Source organism: Ranitomeya imitator, chromosome 3 (assembly GCF_032444005.1).
Source record: "Ranitomeya imitator isolate aRanImi1 chromosome 3, aRanImi1.pri, whole genome shotgun sequence".
In the NCBI taxonomy this organism is placed as follows: Eukaryota; Metazoa; Chordata; class Amphibia; order Anura; family Dendrobatidae; genus Ranitomeya; species Ranitomeya imitator.
In genome coordinates this window covers 94907639-94930260 of record NC_091284.1, presented here as the reverse complement: position 1 = coordinate 94930260, position 22622 = coordinate 94907639, and the positions used below count along the sequence as shown (strand labels likewise).

Genomic DNA, 22622 nt, shown 5'->3' with positions numbered 1-22622 from the left:
AGGTAGGTACCGGGAGACTCGTATGGAGGAGAAAGGTTGTGGATGGCTTTGTATGTCATTGTAAGGGTTTTGAACTGGAGTCTCTGGGCGATAGGAAGCCAGTGAAGGGTTTGGCATAAGGGAGAGGCTGGGGAATAGCGGGGAGACAGGTAGATTAGTCAGGCAGCAGAGTGTAGGATGGATTAGAGTGGTGCCAGGGTGCTAGAGGGGAGGCCAGAGAGTAGGAGGTTGCAGTAGTCAAAGCGGGAGATGATAAGGGCATGCACTAGTGTTTTTGTTGTGTCGCAGTCAAGGAATGCGTGGATGCGGGAAATATTTTTGAGTTTGAGATGGCAGGAGGAGGCAAGGGCTTGGATATGTGGCTTGAAAGAGAGGGCAGTCGAGGATCACCCTGAGGCATCGGGCGTGTGGGACTGGGGAAAGTGAGCAGCCATTGACATTGATGGATAGGTCTGGTCAGGACCGTATTTAGAGTTTCTGCTGCCCTAGGCACTTTTAGTGCTGCCTCCCCCATTGGTAAGTATGACACTATGGGCATATACTTTGGCAAGAATTGCTGATGTGAAAGTAGCCTTTTGCAGTAGATCGGGCAGTTTTTCTGCATCTGCCGTGTAACGGATCACTTACGGCAACACTGCGTTTGGCCTCATTCATTCCCCTTGGGATTTGTGGCACTTGCTGTGATCTGGCAAATGTGGTACCATACCTCCCAACTTTTGAAGAAGGGAAAGAGGTATAAAGTTTGCTGCACACATAGTGCGCCGTGGCAAATTTTAGGCCACGCCTCTGACCACACCCATTTCACAACTAGTCACACCCATATCCACGTCCCAACCACACCCATTTAGCACTGCTGATCACGCTGTTTCATATACAATAATTATAAACAGAAATAAATATGGCCACACAGTGCTCCATACTGTATAATAACCACACATGATGCTCCATACTGTATAATGGCCACACATGATGCTCCATACTGTATAATGGCCACACATGATGCTCCATACTGTATAATGGCCATTGGCCTCACATGATGCTCCATACTGTATAATGGCCACACATGATGCTCCATACTGTATAATGGCCATTGGCCACACATGGTGCACCATACTGTATAATGGCCACACATGATGCTCCATACTGTATAATGGCCACACATGATGCTCCATACTGTATAATGGCCATTGGCCTCACATGATGCTCCATACTGTATAATGGCCACACATGATGCTCCATACTGTATAATGGCCATTGGCCACACATGGTGCACCATACTGTATAATGGCCACACATGATGCTCCATACTGTATAATGACCCCACATGATGTTCAATACTGTATAATGGCCCCACATGATGCTCAATACTGTATAATGGCCACACATGATGCTCAATACTGTATAATGGCCACACATGATGCTCCATACTGTATAATGACCCCACATGATGCTCCATACTGTATAATGACCCCACATGATGCTCAATACTATATAATACCCCCCTCCCATCTTGCTCATCTCCCTCCCATCCCATATGCATGGCTCATATTCCCCCCCCCCCCTCCTGTATGCATGGCTCATATTCCCCCCTCCTGTATGATAGCTCATATCCCCCTCCTGTATGCGTGGCTCATAATCCCCCCCTGTATGCATGGCTCATAATTCCCCCCCCCCCCTGTATACATGGCTCATATTCCACCCCCTCCTCCTGTATGCATGGCTCATATTCCCTCCCCCTCTCCTGTATGCATGGCTCATATTCCACCCCCCTCTCCTGTATGCATGGCTCATAATCCCCCCTCCTGTATGCATGGCTCATAATTCCCCCCCCCTCCTGTATGTATGGCTCATAATTCCCCCCACCTCTTGTATGCATGGCTCATAATCCCCCCGTATGCATGGCTCATCTCGCCACACCTCCCCCCCCCGCTCCTTCTCCCATCTTGCATGGCTCATAATCCCCCAGTATGCATGACTCATCTCTCCACCCTCCCGCTCCTTCTCCCATGGGTCTGCTCCAGGCTCCCCATCCTCTCTCTTCCCCTCCGTCCCTCATACTCACCTGCCCCCCCCCCCCCCCCCCCCGCATCGTCCACGCCCTAGGGACGTGCCCTCAAGTGCCTAGTGGCAAATATGGCCCTGGGTCTGGTGGAGGGGTAGAGTGAGATGGGGGAAAAATTATGAATTCTGTTTTGTCCGTGTTCTGTTGTAGAAAGTGAGCAGAAAAGAAGGCTGAAATAGCAGACAGACAGTGCGGGATTTTGGTAAGTAAGGAGGTGAGGTTAGGTCCGGAGAGGTAGATCTGCGTGTCATCAGCGTAGAGATGGTACTCCATACCCTGGGATTCTATGAGCTGTCCAAGGCCGAAGGTGTAGATGGAGAAGAGTAGGGGTCCTAGAACAGAGCCTTGTGGAACATCGACTGACAAGGGGCGAAGTGAGGAGGTGGTGTGGGAGAGGGAGACACTGAAAGTTCGGTCTGTCAGATATGACGAGATCCAGGATAAGGCCAAGTCTGAGGATCTGTAGTAGAAGGGAGTGGTCCACAGTGTCGAAGGCAGAAGACAGGTACAAATGGTACTTTTGAATTACGCCATCTATTTTTATCATGTGATGTACTGGAAAGAAATTGTCGAGTGCTTAAAAAAAAAAAATAATAATAATAATAATAATTAACCCCTTCACCACCTTGGGTTTTTCCGTTTTTGAGTTTCCGTGTTTTGTTGCTTTTCTTCCAAGACTTTTTTCATTTTTCTATCAATATGGCCATGTGAGGTCTTGTTTTTTTGCGAGATGAGTTGTACTTTTAAACGACCCCATTGGGTTTGCCATTTCGTGTACTGGATAATGGGTAAAAAATTCCAAGTGTGGTGAAATTGAAAAAAAAAAAAAGTGCAATTCCACAACTGTTTTTTTTTTTTTTTAAACTATGTCCCCTAAATGCTAAAACTGACATACCATTATGATTTTCCATGTCATTAAGAGTTCCAAGATACCAAACATGTAAAGGTTCTTTTTTTATTTAAGTGGTAAAAAAAATCCAAAGTTTCTCAGGTAAAAAAAAAGTCTGATGCTAGGTGAGGGCTTATCTATTGTGTGTTGAGCTGAAATTTTTATTGATAGCATTTTGGTGTAGATACGATCTTTTAATCACCCATTATTGAATGTTGATGAAATGTTGCTGCGACCAATAAAACGTAATACTGCCATTTTGATTTTTTTTCTCATTACGCTGTTTACCAATCAGATTAATTCTTTTCATATATTGAAGATCAGGCATTTCTGAACTCGGCGATACCAAATATGTGTATTTTTTTATTGTTTTATTTTTAATTAGGCTAAAGGAGGGTGATTTAAATTTTTTTTAAAACTTTTTTTTCACTTTACACTTGCTTCAATAGTCTCCACGTGAGACTAGAAGCTGTGATGATCTGATCGCTTGTGCTACACAGAGCATGGCTGCAGTCCTGCTGTTTGTAGCTAAAATGCTCATCTGCTATGAATGCTGGCTGCTGGACAGCGCTTATAACTATCCGGCAATGGCAACCAGAGGAGTCTACTGCAGACCCTGGGTTGTCATGGCGACATGCGGTCATGTGACGTGGTGGGATTAGTGACACACTTCTGGCACAAGCATGTTAAATGCCGCTGTCAGAGATTGACAGCAGCATTTAAAATATTAACAGCCGCAGGGTGGATCGCGATTCCACCCATGGCTGTTAGGGGCACAGCTGACATGTGCCAGAAAGTTGCATGTTCATCATGCCGCAAACGGGGTGGGGTGGGGGGGGGGGCGCCTTAGACGTACCTATTCAATTTCTCATTACGGTGTTTACGATCTGGTTAATTCTATAGAGCAGACTTTTGCGAACAGGGGGATCACGTGTATTTTTTTTATTTCTTTAATTTTGATGGAGGAAAAGGTGGCAATTTGAACCTTTATTTCCACTTAGGGAACTTAAATCGGCTGATATATGTATACAACAATACCACAGAATTACTGTATACAGGAAAAATCGGGGTCTTAAATGAAAGCCAACCCTGACAGGCACAAGGTTCTTTATGGCAACACATCTGCGATCAATGAAAGAATGACAGGTTGCATGATGCGACCATACAGCCTGTCCCCCCGCAGAGACACTGAGCAGCGTGTGCTACTGCTGCCCAGTGTCTCCCTGTGAACTCCTATTACCTGTCTGACTGCACCTCGAGCGTGAGAAAGTTCTCCTGCTTGCGGTGTCATCAGACAGGTCCTGTGTGTGCACAGCCAATGTACTCATTTCACCTATGTAACATCAGGTCAAGCGTGTTGGGAAATTTTCTCAACTCATATGTTAATGAAATACATGTACAGTAAGCTGCACACACACTGTACTAATTGTATTTGTCATTTACATCTGTATAACTACCTATTCTATGTGTATATACTGTACTGTATGTAATCCATCTATTCTATGCTGTTGTTGGCTCCTGCTTTGATTTTACAGTACAGAGTTGCTGAATTGCCGGCTTTTCATCTATCTATGTAGTGTGTGTATATATTTATTCAGCTATGCTCTGCCTCTTAATTGCAAGTGGAGAGGAGCTCGTCCAAATTGCTAGCCTTTAAATGCTGTTGTCGATCTTAGGCCGGCGTCACACTACAGTAGAATACGGCCGAGTGCTAAGCGGAAAAACTTCACATAGCACTCGGCCTAGCATTAATCTATGGGGCAGCTCACGTCAGCGTTTTTTTCTCAGGCGTATTCGACGTGCATGTAAAATCGAAGCAGGCTTGTATTGCCAAGTCTCTGTGCCAATCGCAGCCTGCTTCGATTTTACATGCACGTCGAATACGCCTGATAAAAAAACGCTGATGTGAGCTGCCCCATAGATTAATGCTAGGCCGAGTGCTATGTAAAGTTTTACCGCTTAGCACTCGGCCGTATTCTACTGTAGTGTGACGCCGGCCTAAGATCGACAACAGCATTTAAAGGCTAGCAATTTGGACAGAGCTCCTCTCCACTTGCAATTAAGAGGCAGAGCATAGCTGAATAACACATTCCTCATCGGCCGGCAAAGATGTAGGCCAATTTCCAACCCAATAGAAAAATTTGATTTAACAACCACTGATATATATTGAAACGGCGACCGCTAAGGTGCCTTATTCCCTCATCTCCATTTTAAAATGATGATTGGGAATAAATGAATATCGTTCCCCCAGCATCCAAAAATCTCGAGACTCCGCTTTCTTCATAAAGAAAAATGGTGGGTGCATGCGTAGTGCGCCCGCCGAGATTTGCCGGCTGCACCCAGCAACAGCAGGGATTTTTTCTATTGGTTCCTGACTTTTGATCACTGTGGTAGACCCCATCACAGTAATTAAAAAAAAACAATAATTCGTAAATCATCCCTCCCCTGTGTCATCCACTTAGATTATTATTATTTTTATTTTATAATTTTTATTTCTTTAATTCTTTGCCGTTAGGGTTGGGCTTAGGGTTAAAGTTTTTCATAAGCAAAAAAAAAATTATGAGGATATGAAGACATATTCAATATGGCTAGCTAACGTTATCAAATTCTGTGTAGTACCTTTGGGTTCAAAATCCTCACAATACCCCGGGATAAAATCCTTGAAGGGTGTAGTTTCCAAAATGAGGTCAGTTGTTGGGGGTTTCCGCTGTCTGTGCTCTGGGCTGCAAATGTGACATGGTGCCCCGCCATCTCTTTCAGCCAATTTGTGTTCCAAAATTCCAGTATTGCTCCTTCCTTTCTGAGCTCGGCCGCTTTCTAAACTTTTTGAGTACAAATGGGGGTATCGCTGCACTTCAAAGAAAGTGGGTAACAAATTGTGGGTTCCACTTTTTGGTATTACCGTTTGTAAAAGTTTAAAAAATGGGGCTAAAGCAACAACTTAGAGGTACTTTTTTTTTTTCATTCCACTTTGCATTAACTCTTGTGTAGGACATGAAGGGTTAAAAAAATTGCTGACAACAGTTTTGAAGTATTTGAGAGGTTCGTTTTTTTTAAATGGTATCACTTTTGGAGAGTTTCCAAAACATAGGCCCCGCAAATTCCATTTAAACCTGAACAGGTCCCTATAGAAACAGGTTTTGTCAAAAATTTTGAAAAAAATGAGGAATTGCTGCTAAAGTTTTAACTCTTGTAACATCGTAACAAAATAAAATGACGTTTTAAAAATGATGCAGATGCAAGGTAGACATATAGCAAGTGTTAATTACTAATTATTTTGCACAGCATGACTAACTGAAAATTGCGATTTATTTTTTATTTTTTTCAATTTCCCCCCAAAAAAAACCTTTAACCAAAATTGTGATATTTTCACAATTAAATGCAAGTCACATTGATTAAATTTTACCACTATCATAAAGTACGGTATGTCACAAAGAAAACAATCTCAGAATCACTGGAAAGCAATAAAGCTCTCCAGAGTTATGACCACATGAAGCAACACTGGTCAGATATCTAAAATTTAGCCTGGTCATTAATCTCGGTCCCTAATGGGTTAAAGTAGTGTGGTGTCACATATAATAAGGGTAGGTGCACACTTTCAGTAATTGGCAGCACTTTGGACGCAGCACATGTCCGCTCTTTCCAAAGCGCTGCTGGCTATTGAACACAGGTGAATCCTCTGTGATCACCGAACCGTGTGGATTCACCGCATCCAATACATTCTATGGATGACATTTATCTTGAGGAGGCTTGTCCGTCTCCGCAGGGAAGCCGTGGGTGCCGGTGCACCATAGTGGAGATGGGATTTCTTGAAATCCCATCCACTAGGCTGTAACATCTGGCCACTGCGGGTTGAACACTGTGCAAGTACGCAGTGTCCAACCCGCAGCGTTTACTGACCGTGTGCACCTACCCTAAGTGTTCACGCCAAAAAAAAAAAAATCTGCATTAGTACCCAAAAGTCTTTGATTGCTTTTGATCAAGTATCGAGTTTTTGGAGATTTTGCCCTTTTCTTATATTATTTTCAGCTACCCCATTAACATTTAACAATTTGCTTTAATATCTCCAGGATGGTCAAGAAGGAGAATTTGAAAAATGGCGAGTCGAAAACTCCTGGGGAGATGATCGTGGAAATAAAGGTAAATCTGGCCTTACTTTACTGCTGTTATAATGGGTGAGATAAGCCTTGTTATGTGAGGATATTTTGATGCATTCAATCGGACCTTACGTATTACAGAATAACAGAAGCACAATTGAAATAGCAGGGGTGAGGCAGACGCTACATCTAGTTTTGGGCTTTTGGAGAGGGAAAGCGAGCTCTCTATGGTTATATGCACTTTATTATTGGCTAAAGTACCTGTACAGGACTTATCTGTAGCAAACACCAGCCTTACTGCCACAGCATGCTACTTAGGCATGATTTCACGTCTATACCAGCCGTGTAGCGTGGCCACTAGTGATGAGCGAGTGTCCTTGGATAAGGTTTTATACAAGTATGCTAGTGTCCTAATCGAGTATTTTCATCGTATTCAAAAAAAATGCTCGAGGCGCCCCGGCTGCATGTCTCGCAGCTGTTCGACAGCCAAAACACATGCAGGGATTGCCTAACAAACAGGCAACCACTGCATGTGTTGTGGCTGTTGAACAGCCGCGAGACATGCAGCCGCGGTGACTCTAGCATTTTTTTCGAGCATGCCGAAAATGCTCGATTAGAACATGAGCGTACTCACCTTATCCGACCACGCTTGCTCATCACTAGTGGCCACTTAATATATTTTCACCGTCACAAATTTTAGTATAAACACCTGAACAACAAGGGGGTCGAATATTGGCCAAAAGTAATAGAAAGTACATGAGAGGTTAACCAAACTCCTGGATGACAAAGGGGAGCGAAGCTTTGTGCATACACATCTAGACGAGTGCCACCGGTTCTCCTCTTGTGGTTATTTAGTCTAACAGTGTGTGATAGCCTATGTTTATTTTCATTCTGTCCCTTATGTAAAAGTATATATGTATGAAATATGATTGCTTTGACATTTTGGCTTCCTGTACATTCTGCTAGATCTGATGTATTTTTACAAACCCAGGATCCTGATAGGTATGTAATGAATAGCAGATCGTGGAGACAAAACTTGTGTCTGGGGAGAAAGTGTAAATTGAAACTGCCTGTAGATTTTTTTTACTTGAGAGCCGCCTGGATAAATTCTAATCAAAGCTAAATCACCAAATCCTTGCAATGGCAAACGACATTATTAATTAGCAGAGGTTCCGGGGTTGCAGCGCAGACTGTCTGGAATGGACCTTTGTAAAGCGCCACAGAGATTAAAGAAAGATTCCATAGCTTATTATTGGATACTCCTATGTAGAGCTGAAGGTTTCTCTGTAGCAATGCCAGCAAATGCTATATATTAGATGGCAAGTTATTCTTGATTTAGGTCTACAAGACCAGGGAAGTTTCTAGAATTGTGACTGTTGAATTAAATTAAAGGGAACTTGTAATCAGAAAATGACCTACCGGTATATATAATCGGGTTTGTGTGTTTACATTAGCTACAATGGTCAGACCCCCGACCCAATCTTTCTCATCTTTTGTAATGAAGCAACTATTGACGGAGGGGAAGCAAGGTCAGCTGTGACATCACCTATTGTGATTGGTGGATTTTGTGTTATCAGGTCTGTATAGAGGCTGTTACCTGTCATTTTAATCCTGCCTCTGATGATAAGGAGCCTGCTGAAAACTCTTCCGGAAAGGAAATAGTCTAAAATATTCCTTCTGGCCAGTGTGACGTTGCAAGATTATAAATTTACCTATGCTCGGAATGGCCACTTATTAAAGGACATTTATTCTAAAGGAAACCTTCACTTTCCAGCTATGTTCATTATACCTTCTTCACATGGTCTCTGCCTTATACATTGGCAATAGCAGCAATAACAATCTGCTAGCTGGCTAATGTCGATTTAGTGTGTACCCACTACCTTCTCATTTATTATAACAAATGTCTACTCCGTGGTCTGATCGAGCCGTAGTTTTTTTCCTTCAAAGTCATCGTAAGCAGAAACTATTAATCAAGTTTATAAAACACATTTCTGGTAGAGCAACAATGGATCGGAGAATTAACTTCCTCTCTAGTTTGATTGATACCAGAGGAAAAACGTAGTGATTTCCGGAAATCTCCACCTGGAAATGGGAGGCTATCAACTTGCGGAAGTTTTGTTCACTTGGGTGACCATGTTTTGCAAGAGGCCCCCTTACAGAAACAAGATAAGGGTATAAGAGGAAATCCCAACCCCAAATAGACCTCCTTGTAAACACACAATGGTAATGCTGATAACTAGAAAGTGTTTCAGGCTATGTTAAAATAAGTCAATGCAGAATTTATTTAAAATGTGATGTGATTTTCTTTTTAAATATTTTTTATAAATTTTTTGAATAAAAACCAGGAATTGGGAATAGGGGAGGGAAAATATAGCTCTGAACAATGGGGAAAGGGAATGGAAAGGGATGCAATAAAAAAAAGAGAACCAAATGTAACATTTTAAAGGATATGGAAGTAGGATATAGAATAAGCGGAAGTGGGAAAGGAAGATAAAATAATGGGAAGGAATGGGACAAGTAAACTTGGGCAAGAAGGAAAAGGGACAAGAAATAAAAAAGCAACCCCCTATAAAAATAAGGGAGAGACAAGCGTACATATACTTCCATAAGTCTTGCTTAGTATTTCAGCACCTAGAAATAAAATCATTAGTAATAATAATACAGAGTCTACAAAATTACATATTAATGTAGTATGCAAAAATGCAAAACCTACTATAAAATATACAGTAATATTTGAAATATATGAGAGCTTGTCACGTCTGGGAACACTAGTAGGTGACCCTAAAACTAGTTTGAGGGAAAGTTCAGTTCAATAAAAACTATATCAAGTGGACTAGGAAACCTCTTGGATATTTAAATTATGTTAGCTAAATATTAAAGTCCGTTGTTTCGGGTACGATTGAAGATGTACTCCAGGTAAGGTACCCATATAAATGTAGCAAGTGTTGTAATCCCGGATCTTAAAGTGGGACCGAAGTCCGGTGGAGATGAGAAGGAGAGTCCACGAGGAGCTGCGGAAGATGTTATTCCTGATCTTTTTAAGAACTCCATTCCTTCCTCCAGAGAAGAGATGGCGATTAGTTTTGATGCGAATTTCACTTGTAAGGTTGAATTCTGGGTTCAGTAATAAGATATTCCGGCGTGCAGAAGCTCACGTGTAATTTGGTAAAATGATTTCCGTTTTTGCAGAGTGGCCCTAGAAAGGTCCTTAAAAAAAGTAATTTTATTGTACGGAGATGGGAGTATTTTTGAATCCCTTGTTAGGACCAGAAGATAATTTCTTACCCAAATAGGGTAGAAGGACACAATAACATCTCTCGCTATGTCCGTTGGGAGAGAGTGGCCTGCGGATTCTGAAAGCCTTCCGATCAAATTTTTTCTCCCATTAGTTTTAGGTAATAAATGAGATATCATAGTAGAAATATAGTCTTTTAGTTGAGAGAGCTGGACCAATTCCGGAACTCCTCTGATTTTTAAGTTGTTTTTCTTTTTTAAAATCTTCGCAATTAGCCAAGCAATCTCTGAAGGAAACAATATCTTTTTGAATCTTTTCCAGAGAATCCAAAAATGTAGAAAGGTTTTGAGCGTCACCAAAAGGCAGAGTCTCGTGATTTTTGTGTGCCTTATCCGTTATTTTTGGAAAATGAAGAGTTATCCAGGACTTTAGTAGTGTTTGAGGAAGTATCATGATTTTCAAGTTATATTGAAAGTTCTAAAAAGAAAACAAACTTACTTTCAAATTCTTACTTTGTCAGCATTTCATGAAATTGCAGATAGGACCACCAACTGGACCAAAAATCCCAGAAATAGCTAAGGTTTAAATGATTAAAACACAAGTTAAACTGAATCTTTTCTCACAAAACTACATTTCAATCAACTCCACTCCTTTTGCTCTCTAACATGATGCCAGCAGATTGGACTTCATTTTCAAGGTGACCAGATTCCTTTGAAGAGAACCTGTCGGCACGATTTATAAATATGGAAGTAGCGGTATGGCTGTATAAGCTCTTGTCCCCTAATAAATATGGTGCCTTATTTGTAGAAATCCGATGTGCCGGTCATGAGAAATCGAGTGTAGAAGCCTTATGCAAAACAGACTGAGGTGCATTGGAGGAGGGCCCAGAAGTAGGCCAAGTGCATGAACATGCCTTCAGAGCGCTTACAGCCCAATTTGCATATGGCTTCTACTCTAGATTTCTCATGAGTGGCACATCAGATGAGTATAAAGAAAGGGTCATTTTTATTGTTTGACCAGCATCTATAAAGCCACGCCACAACCTTCATATGTAAAAATGCACTGATCGGTTTCCCTTATTGGAACTGTTTGAAATAATCTTTTTCTAATCAAATATGTTTTATTGGTTTGTAATAATAGAAAGGTAATCGAGCAGAAATACAGAAAGAAGGGGTGTAAAATCAAACAGGTGCTTGATTACAAAATCAAAAATTGAAATCTCTTCAGAGCGCTACTAGAGACTGAAAGTTTCTGTGCACAACAACTCCTGATATGTTGGCTTTATATTTTAACCTCACACAAACCGTAAAACCACATGGATCCACGCAGAGCCAGTAATTCTACTAATATATAATATCATCTGTCCTTGTATAAACAGGGGCAATATCGGGGTCAGTCTGGGTGATATCCATTACGCAAATGAAGGACACCTGAGTTTATGCAAAGAATATCTGACAATTCCACAAATCCCTGTATTGCATTTTGCTTTCATAAAGTTGTCGTGAAATAACAGTTCTGCTGGTCCCCATTATTAATTGTTGTGATGTACCAATGACTCCGCCATTGATCGTTCTGTACAGGCAGTAATGGACTTTTCTGAATTAGATTGGGTTTCCGCACTCACCAAATTAAGTTTATCAATTATATCTTTCTGTAAATTAGTTTTCCAGTTGTACAATACTACAACTCTATGCATGCCCCTGTTGGGATGAGATGGGATATTTAGTTTTACAACAGCTGTAGGGCTAACTCTGTAAAGGCCACTGGTGCAAGTGGTCAATTTTAAAAAAGTGACCGCTAAACTGGTCAGACATTGACTAGTCTACCGCAATTGTGATCTTTAATCCTTTAACAATCCCTGGAAGGCTCTCACATTCCAGAAATTTTGTTTTCCGCATAATTGCAGGAATTTGGGTGGGATCTTGAAAGAAAGTGTATTATACAGATTCAGCTAAGCTCAATTGCTTGTATTCTAATCAGAGAAACGTATTGCCTCTGATTTTGGCAGACCTTGAAGAACTTATTTTACTTTGTAGCTGCAAAAAAACTGACGTCACATTTCTCTGATCCTGCATGACTTGTAAGCTCAAGAGTGTTTAGATCTCCAGAAACCTTTGTGTTTGAATAATGAATTCTCTGCTATAATTTACAGTCCCCAGATCAAGGTCCCAGTACCACCACAGATGGGTTCAAGGCTTAAGTACTTTTGATTGTTTATGGTTATGTATGTGTGTTGTATGATTACAATATATTCCTGAAAGATAGATATATCGCATATACACACACAAACATAGATGCATAACCCCATGTGAAATATTTCCTTTGCAAACCAACTGGGTGTTTCTTCAGTCTTCTATGGGGACGTGAAATTTCACCCTTTCCTCCCAGATGCTGCCAATCACTGCATGGCAGCGTCTGAGACTGTTTGTTTAGATCAGCTGCCCAGCTGTGATTGGCAGCATCTACGAGAGAGGGGTCGAGTACACTCCCCATGAAAGACTGAAGAAACACCCAGTTGGACGGCATAGCAGAGATCTCACATACTGCCCTCCAGAAAAAGCAAATGTAAATATCTCTGCTGTGGAGTGATGCAGTTCAAGTTGCAAAAGAGATACATAATCTGGGGTGTCCAGGGATTTTTATAAGGCATTTACCTAATTTTTGGAGCAAATTACAGGTCTTCTAAGTTAAATTACATAATGTGTATAAAATGTTAGAACATATCAAAAAAGAAGTTCCAGATGAGTCTTGGGCGATTACAACTTATTAATAATTAAGATACTTTTGCTCTTGCCTAGGTTACCTCATCATGACTGATGAATGGTTCTCAGAGTATGTCTACGAAGTTGTTGTGGACAAGAAACATGTACCTGAGGAAGTTTTGGAGGTGCTGAAGCAGGACCCAGTGGTGCTACCAGCCTGGGACCCTATGGGTGCTTTGGCATAGAGAAGAAGTGATTCCAACTGTTCCTATTGTCCTCCTTTCACCATTAAGACAAAAATGTCCTCTGTTTAGCACTGGATCACCACATTAAACCAAACATCGCATGATTAACCAAGAACAAGAAAAGAAAAGGCATCAAAGGCAACGGATCTGCTGTACCTCAATCAAACCCACCGCTCAGGAAGACACCTCTTTTTAGCTCACTCATTGCTATATCAATTTCTCCTTTTAGTTTTCTATTCTTGGAGCAAATCATGAAGATTGTAACAATCAAAATCCTTTATAATTTTTGGTGACAAACACTGTGGACATCAGAAATGCTGAAAATGAATATTTTATCTTTTTCCTTCTAGAACAGTTATACAACAGTATAGGGTGGCAGTCTGGCCAGGTACACACGTGTAGACGACAACTAGAGCTCCGTGACTAATGGAAATTGTGTAGATAAATCAACAGGTATCAATCACAAATGGATTATAAATCAATCACAAATTAATACATGTGGCCCATGGAAAGCCTTTTATACATACGTTTGTGCCACGGATTCATCCAGTTGTGTGGATTCGGGTTTACGGTTCAGCAATGACTTACTGGTCCTTTCTCATCTTGTGAAACGTCTTGTGTAATCATTTTTCTTATGTTTTAGTCAAGATTTTTACTTTAGAGGTGCCACATTCTGCACCAAGCGGTTTCTCTGTATGAAATAAAATCATTTTACAACTTTAGCGCAGGGTAGAGCAGATTCACTAAATATAACATCTAGACTGGGAAATAGAAAACTGTTGTGGTTTTTAGGATCTAAATCTGTTAACCAGAGCTGGAAGCAGTAACAAAGAATGTGTCTCATCCTGGAGGTCTCGGACCATCCATACATTGTCGACAGCTAGTCGATAAAAGGTTAATCTGTCCATTAAAGTGTATAACATAGGCATCATTGATGTACAGGCAGACAAGCAGGAGCGCTAAAGCATTTGTGGCTTTTTAAGATATTTTTTCTTTTTTTTTATCTTTTTCTCTCTGATTTTAGATGGTGCTTTTTTTAATAAAAACCATGAAACCCATCTCAGCCATTTTTTTTGTTGATTTTAATAAATTTATATAATGATTTAGTTCTGCTACTAGTCCTGTCTCAATAATGCATCCCGTCAAGATATCTTGTTCTGGAGGTATAGGTGGTGCTACTGGCACTTTAGATTACACAGTGGAATTTGGCATCTAGAATCCTTTGAAACAAGAATATTTGAATAATTAACTCTGAAATAACTGCAAAAGTCTCACTCCCTCAATACACATTAGACTAGTGTCGTCCAAACCCACTGAAAATGACGGGTTCTGGCCAAAAGACTAATGTATATAGGAGCCCCCGACAATCGCTTTCAAAGGGGTTGTCCAAGCTTGGGGTGAAAGTCGTCGATAATTACAGTGTGTTTGGTGTGCACACTGCGAGGATATTGGTGGTGGAATCGAGGTTAAAAGAATGGAAGTAGTATCATAATAAAAATACTTAGGAGAGGACAAGCACGTCTAGTCAAAATGTGAGCGGAAGTATGCAAATCACATACAAGCAATCACGTGACCACCTGTTCACACCAGCAATACCTGTGAATCCTGACAGCGTGCACGCCACCAGGATTCAGAAGTCGAATTCAGAAGAACTTTCATCCCAAAATAGGATCTGACATGTGAGATTTCAGACAATCCTTTTGTCCTCTTTGAGAACAGTTGATGTCAGACATGTCTGGTTAGGACTCTCTCATGGAGGACACAAGAGCGCTTGGCCAAACATGCGCTTCTGTGTATGGGAGAGTCTGCTGAGATGGCTGCTGGCCAAATGATCAGCTGAACCACTGTTTGGCTGACATCGATCTAAGGGTTTGAGGGCTTTAGAATTGCTTAAAATGTGCAGTCCTGTGCCAAATATAAGCAAACGTCTATACTGACTGCAACAGAATGGAAAGGATATTGTCAAATTTCTCAAAAGTGAGAAATGTATAGTTCAATATTCTCCAGCAAAATGTATCTTGCCTTTACTACTCGGTGACTAGATTGCTGGCTACCTCTGCACTGTATCGAGGAGCCTGGTGGTCTCCCAGGCATGGAAATCAGCATTTACAAGCTCTTTGTTATACAGCTTGCAAGCGCAGCACTGAGGCTAGCTCACAGCAGGTGGATATCAACTCCCTTCCATATTCAGAATATTGTGCTTCTTGGTTACAACATTGTATATTCACAGATGTTTCCTAGGGGTTAACAGAGTCATTGTTTAGTTTTCACTAACCACTTAGTAATGTGTCCATCATCTTATAATGGGGCCTCACTCTCTAAACTCCAGATCATTGCTATGCAATCTGAGACTCGACATCTGCTGCTTGATATCAGACACCATGATAATGTATCATACGCAGAAAAACCACATGTTCCTCTAATTAAAAGCAAGTCTGGTTTTAACTGGTTGGACGATATAACAGATGCAGAATTACAGTCTCATACTCAGAGATGGAAGTTACACATATTAGAAACATAAATGACAATTTTCACTTTTCGAAAATGATTACAATATAATTTACATGGAGAAGTGCAGCACGTATCCCCATTTACACTTTCAATATCAAAGCTATTAAAGTGTCCACCACATAGTGTGACCTAGATGTGGCATTAGACCAGATGGATGCTTTACAAACAGACTCAGCCCTTGATGTGGTTTGTACTGTATAATAGTGGAGTCCTGTGGCGCATTCACAGAAACACGACTGTTCTGGTCAGTTTCCAGATCTTCTTGTTGAAATGAAAAGCATCATATATGGTTTGATGTGGAAGTGACGCGAGGCAAGTTCTGTGGCGACCAATGCCATACATAACCACATTTTGTCTCCCTTTGTAATTGGAGACATCGAGGAGAGGATTAAGAGAAGCCCAAGGAAAGCTACACAAATATTACCCCATTTGTGGTGTATTACAATTGCCTCCCGGATCTTATTGCAGTCAGATGTTTGGATCCATTGTAAGGTATCATGTCAGATTAAGCATTGAATGAAATGAAGCTAATCCCCCAAAAGTGCCTGAACTGAAACAAAGAATTGAATTTCATATCTAGGCCATGAGGTTTTTCAGGTGGTCTTGCTCAACATTATAAGCCCACAATCTACCAAATCTCTTGTGCATACCCTCATCATCTCCCACCTCGATTACTGAAATACCCTCCTCTGGCCTCCCCGGTAACTCTCTTGCACCGCTCCAGTCTGTCCTCAACTCTGCTGCCCGGCTAAACCTCTCTCCTCGCTACTCCCCTGCTTCTCCCCTCTGCAAATCCCTCCACTGGCTTCCAATTCCCCAACAAATCCAATTCAAACTACTAACACTGATCTACAAAGCCATCCACAACCTGTCTCCTCCCTATATCTCTGAACTAATCTCCCAATATCTTCCCTCACGTAATCTTCGATCCTCCCAAGACCTCCTACTCTCCTCCACACTTATTTGTTCCTCACACAACTGCCTCCAAGATTTCTCCTGGATATCCCCTATCCTCTGGAATTCCACGCCTCAACACGTCCGATTGTTCACCACCCTCGGATCCTTCAGACAGAACCTGAAAACCCATCTCTTCAGGAAACCCTACAGCCTGCAATAACCATTCCGCCGACCACCCTTGGATCCTTCAGATGGAACCTGAAAACCCATCTCTTCAGGAAAGCCTACAGCCTGCAATAACCATTCAGCCGCCTCACCACCAATCGAGCTGCCGCCTCACCACCACCCGAGCTGTCGCCTCACCACCACCCGAGCTGTCGCACCACGACCTTCTGTCTCTTCCCCATTATCCCATAGAATGTAAGCCCGCAAGGACAAGGTCCTCTCCCCTCTATACCAGTCTGTCATTGTAAATTTGTTTACTGTAAACGATATCTATAACTCTATATGTAGCCCCTTTCTCATGTACAGCACCATGGAATTAATGGTGCTATATAAATAAATAATAATAGTAATAATTATAGGACGGGCACATCTTTCTATAGCTGCCAATAAAAATCACTTTTAGCATCACCTGAATTGGTTTAATGGAGTTTATCATCCCCAAAATGCCTTTTAGACTAATTACGATGATACAGTGGTTTTCACCCTTCTAAAGATCATACAAACAAATTAGGTTTCACTACTGTCAGATCCCTATATTGCTGTCAGTTGGGCTCAGTATTAGCAGGATTATGGGGTCTTGGGTGTTACAACATTAACCCTTAGTTAGTTGCACCAAAATACTTACACTATTAGTAGCTTGGATCCATGGAACCCCAGTTTTCATATAGACAAATAAACATAAATTAAAGAAATTGTCCACTACTTGGACAACGTTTTGTTATACCCCTCACTAGGTCCCCATAAAATAATAAACCTTCTGTGCCGGCACTGTTCCCGCGGTGTTGGCACCCACTCTCCCGGGGTTCCTGTGGAGTTTCGACACCAGAGCCTTATCCGTGCCAGTTTCACTGTCCCAGCCTCCTGTCGAATCGAGCATGAAGAGGAAGTCCGGGCTGCAACTGATCTCTAACTTCCTCATGCACGGGAGCCCCGGGAGAGCAAGTGCCGAAACAGCAGGAACGGCACCGACACCGGAGGCAAGTGTAAACTTTATTATTTTATGAGGCCAAACATTTTGATAGAGAAAAGGTTGTCCAAGTAGTGGACAACCCCTTTAAAGTAGAATTTTTACTTTATTTAGGAACTTGAGGTACAACATCTTAGCTAAACAATTATGGTATATAACATTTTTAGTAACAAAATTTAAACATCTACTTATGTATTATGAAAAAAAAACAAGTAATTTTTTTTATTATTTGGCACAAGAATTACATATCTTACATATCTCATGTAGCTCGGAAGCTACTGAAACGGACGGTTGTCCACCTTCCATACTTGTGGAAACATCAACAAGACTAAGGGTATGTGCACATGCTGCGGACTGGTGTGCGGATTTTTCCGCACTGATTTTGATAAATCCGCAGGGCAAAAACCCTGCGTTTTTCCTGCGGATTTTCTGTGGATTTTCCGCGTTTTTTGTGCGGATTCTACTACGGTTTTACACCTGTGGTTTTTTAATATGGAGCAGGTGTTAAACCGCTGCGGATTCCGCACAAAGAATTGACATGCTGCGGAAAATAAACCGCAGTGTTTCCACGCGTTTTTTTCCCCAGCATGGGCACAGCGTTTTTTGTTTTCCATAGGTTAACATGGTACGGTACACCACATGGAAAACTGCTGCGGATCCGCAGCGTCAAAAACGCTGCGGATCAGCAGTAAAAACTGCAACGTGTGTACATACCCTAAAACAGGTCACAAAGCACTTCTATGTAAAGCATTATACACTATTGCACAGTGTTTTTTATTGTTCATGAACTTCTTAATTTATGAAACTTTCTAAGTAGTCATCAGGAAAAACAATTCTACCATTTTGCTTAAAAAAAAAAAAAAAACATTACAAATTTGTCAGCTCTCTTTGTTCTCCATCTCCCTTCTATCAGTGTTAAAGGGCAGGGGGTAACGTTGTACACAGATATAATCATAATTTGGAGCGGGGAGAAAGCTTGTATGGCATTAGAGAGGTCAGCAAAAAAAGGCTATAGAAAAGGATGGAAGCAAATAAAGAGGAAACACTATGAATTTTATATTGAACCTTTTCCCGTGATCTTTACGGTGTGATGAGTTACACACATTCCTTGGGACACTTAGTTATTTAAAGAGTTAATCTAATGTTGTATCTTGTTGCCCAATCTCTGCAATGAATCCATATCAGGGAATCTAAAAATGAATTAAGGAATGAAAATTGCAAACTGTAGCTATATATTAAAAGGTCACCAAAGGTGTCCAAAATCATTAAGGCTAAATTTCAACTTTTCCTACTACATTGCATGATGGTTTCAGGACTCTTTGTTACATGATGTAGGTTAAGTATTACAAAAGGAGCAGAGCAACATTTACTAATATCAGAATCTTGTGCCTCACATCCATTCAGTGTTGTGATGGTCAGAGAGGGAATTAACACTTTTGTCTCATTATTTAAATATACTCTTTAGGGGAGACTCTGCCTATAGTTTACATATATACCGGGGCCTTAAAATACTTTGCAATTACCAAGGGAGACTTCTTTCCATGTAATGAAAAACACATCTTCATATTACAACATGTTGAATACATCTTGCATAATGACACTGGAAGAGAAGGAGATTTGTAATTGGTACCAGGACAGGCAGATTATTGGAAACTAGATGGTGGCCCGATTCTAACGCATCGGGTATTCTAGAGTATGCATGTCCACGTAGTATATTGCCCAGCCACGTAGTATATTGCCCAGCCACGTAGTATATTGCCCAGCCACGTAGTATATTGCCCAGTCACGTAGTATATTTCCCAGCGATGTAGTGTATTGCACGGCGACGTACTATACAGCACAGAGCCACATAGTATACAGCACAGACACGTAGTATATTGCCCAGTCACGTAGTATATTGCCCAGTCACGTAGTATATTGCCCAGTCACGTAATATATTGCCCAGTCATGTAGTGTATTGCCCAGCCACGTAGTATATTGCCCAGTCACGTAGTATATTGCCCAGTCACGTAGTATATTGCCCAGTCAGGTAGTATATTGCCCAGTCACATAGTATACAGCACAGAGCCACGTAGTATTTTGCCCAGCCAGGTAGTATATTGCACAGTCACGTAGTATATTGCCCAGCGACGTAGTATACAGCACAGAGCCACGTAGTATACTGCCCAGTCACGTAGTATGTTGCCCAGACACGTATGTAACAGGTTAAAAAAGAGTTAAAATAAAAAATATATACTCACCTTCCGAAGGAGCCCTTGTAGTCCTGTCGCCTGTGTGTGGTGCACACGGCAGCTTCCAGTCCCAGGGTTGGATTAGCGCAGGACCTGGGATGACGTCACGGTCACATGACCGTGACATCATGGAAGGTCCTTCTCGCATACCATCCTTGGCCCCGGAACCTGCCGCTTGCACTGCCGAAGAGAGGACGCGACGACGGAGGGTGAGAATAGCAGGTTTTTTGTTTTTTTATTATTTTTAACATTACATTTTTTTACTATTGATGCCGCCTAGACAGCATCAATAGTAAAAAGTTGGGGACACACAGGGTTAATAGCAGTGGTTACGGAGGGAATTACCCGTGGCATAACATGGTCCGTTACTGCCGGCATTAACCCTGTGTGAGCGGTGACTGGAGGGGAGTATGCGGGCACCGGACACTGACTGCGGGGAGTAAGGAGCGGCCATTTTCTTCCGGACTGTGCCCGACGCTGATTGGTCGTGGCTGTTTTGCCGTGACCAATCAGCGACTTGGATTTCCATGACAGACAGAGGCCGCGCCCAATGAATATCCGGGACAGACAGACAGAAAGACGGAAATGACCCTTAGACAATTATATAGTAGATAATAGCAAACGCATTACTTAGTCCTTTACTACAATACTCAACCCCGCAGAATCACAGTCGGCCTCCTCTCCACAGATTTTAATTGAAAAGGTGGTTACCTTGAATCCTTATGGGGTTCCTGTGGAGTTAGCAGTTTAACCCATTAGATGGTGCTGTGAATAGCAACACCCCTCAATTAAGTGGTTAGAAAAAGGCAGGGGGCTCCACCAGTCACCCAGATACATTACGATTGCAGGGTGCTGAGGAGTTTAAAATTTGCTATTTATACTTTGTCTTTTGAGTACTTTTAAGTACATTTATTTAAAAAAAAACACCAAAACATCCAAGCTTTCATGCCAAAAAACTGTCGTAAAACGTTTTGAAGAGTTATCCAACTGTTTGTGCAATTCGAAGTTGTGCAAAAATTTTGGACTTGCCATTTTCATGTCAGTTTTGCCCAACTCTGCGAAAATGGGTGGAACTAGAGTGTGACACCAGAGCTCGTCTAATTAATGACGAACTTTGATGTTCCTTTATGCTAGAAATCTTACTCTATTCCTTGCCTGGAGTAAGATTTGTGGAAAGGTGCACGCCACTTGTCAGACGCTCCTGGTTCATGTAAAAGCATGCGCCTCTTAATGAATCAGAAACAAGGAAACAAATTATCCAGCGATGATAGATGTAATATTGATAACATTTCAAATTTATTCATGCATTCGTAAAAACCGCAAAGGTTACTGGCAAACCACAAGCGACCCACAGAAAAAGACAACGCATTTAGGCAAAGGAGCCTTAATCATGGTCTGTTCGTTAGCGATATAGCCATACTTATATACCCCTTCCTGCTAGTCACCTGTGAGTATAATTGAAATTAACCAACAAGTTTAAAATTAACCCTATATAGGCTCAAACAGAAAGAAAAAGATCAAAAAGCTTAATAAAAGTATTACAGATCAATGAAAAAAATTCCTAATTGTATTGTAGAAACAAATCCTGGCTTATGTTCATTCCTTGTGGGGCTCTCGTTTGCAACTTAAATGTCCAATATGATTCTCTATTTAAAGTTTTTCTTCTCAAATTCCCACCTCTAATCAGTTTATACAATTTTTCTATGCCCATAAATCTCATACAATTAGTATCCCCCTTATGAACTTGTGAAAATTGGTTGAAATATTGACTGCTGCAGAACTAATCACATCAGACAGGTGCCTTCTAATGCTTTTTCTGTAACGGACCTATTGTGCATCCTGCATATTGAATTCTACATTCTATACATTCAATAAGGTATATGGCACGTGTTGTATTGCAATTTATAAGATTATGTTTGAGCAAAATGGCTCTTGAAGCAATGACTCCAGCAGCAGTCCACTCCTTGTGAATCTCCCCCAAATTTTTGAATGTTTTTTTCTTAACAATCCTTTCGAGGCTGCGGTTATCCCGGTTGCTTTTTTCTTCCACACTTTTTCCTTCCACTCAACTTTCCATTATTATGCTTGGTTGAATACAGCACTCGGCGAACAGCCGACTTCTTTAGCAAAGATCTTTTGTGGCTTACCCTCCTTGTGGAGTGTGTCAATAACTGCCTTCTGGACATCTGTCGAGTCAGTAATCTTCCCCATAATTGTGGAGCTACTAAAACAGATTAATGGACCTTTTTAAACGCTTAGGAAGCCTTTGCAGGTGTTTTTTGTTAATTAATTCTAATTTACTGAGATAATGACTTTTGGGTTTTCATTGGCTGTAAGCCATAATCATCAACATTAACAGAAATAAACACTTGAAATAGATCACTCTGTTTGTAATGACTCTATATAATGCATGAGTCATTTTTTGTATTGAAGAACTGAAATAAATTAGCTTTTTAATTTATTAGCAGATTTTGGGGCATGATTGCAGGATTTACATAAAGTGTGACCACACTTGAATAAAAGCCTTGAAGGAGAGCCATGTAGAATTATTTTGTTTTTTT

The 22622-nt window shown here is 41.2% G+C and overlaps 1 protein-coding gene across 1 annotated transcript in view; it reads left to right on the top strand.

Annotated features, from left to right (window-relative positions):
* BLMH (bleomycin hydrolase) overlaps window positions 1–14336 on the top strand; it is a 92144-nt gene extending 77808 nt beyond the window's left edge. Inside the window, exons 11-12 of the mRNA XM_069761166.1 lie at window positions 7022–7091; window positions 13082–14336. Of these exons, the coding sequence (XP_069617267.1) occupies window positions 7022–7091; window positions 13082–13230 (219 nt within the window). The 3' untranslated portion in view covers window positions 13231–14336. The remainder of the gene's footprint in view (window positions 1–7021; window positions 7092–13081) is intronic.
* Window positions 14337–22622: the final 8286 nt, after the last annotated feature.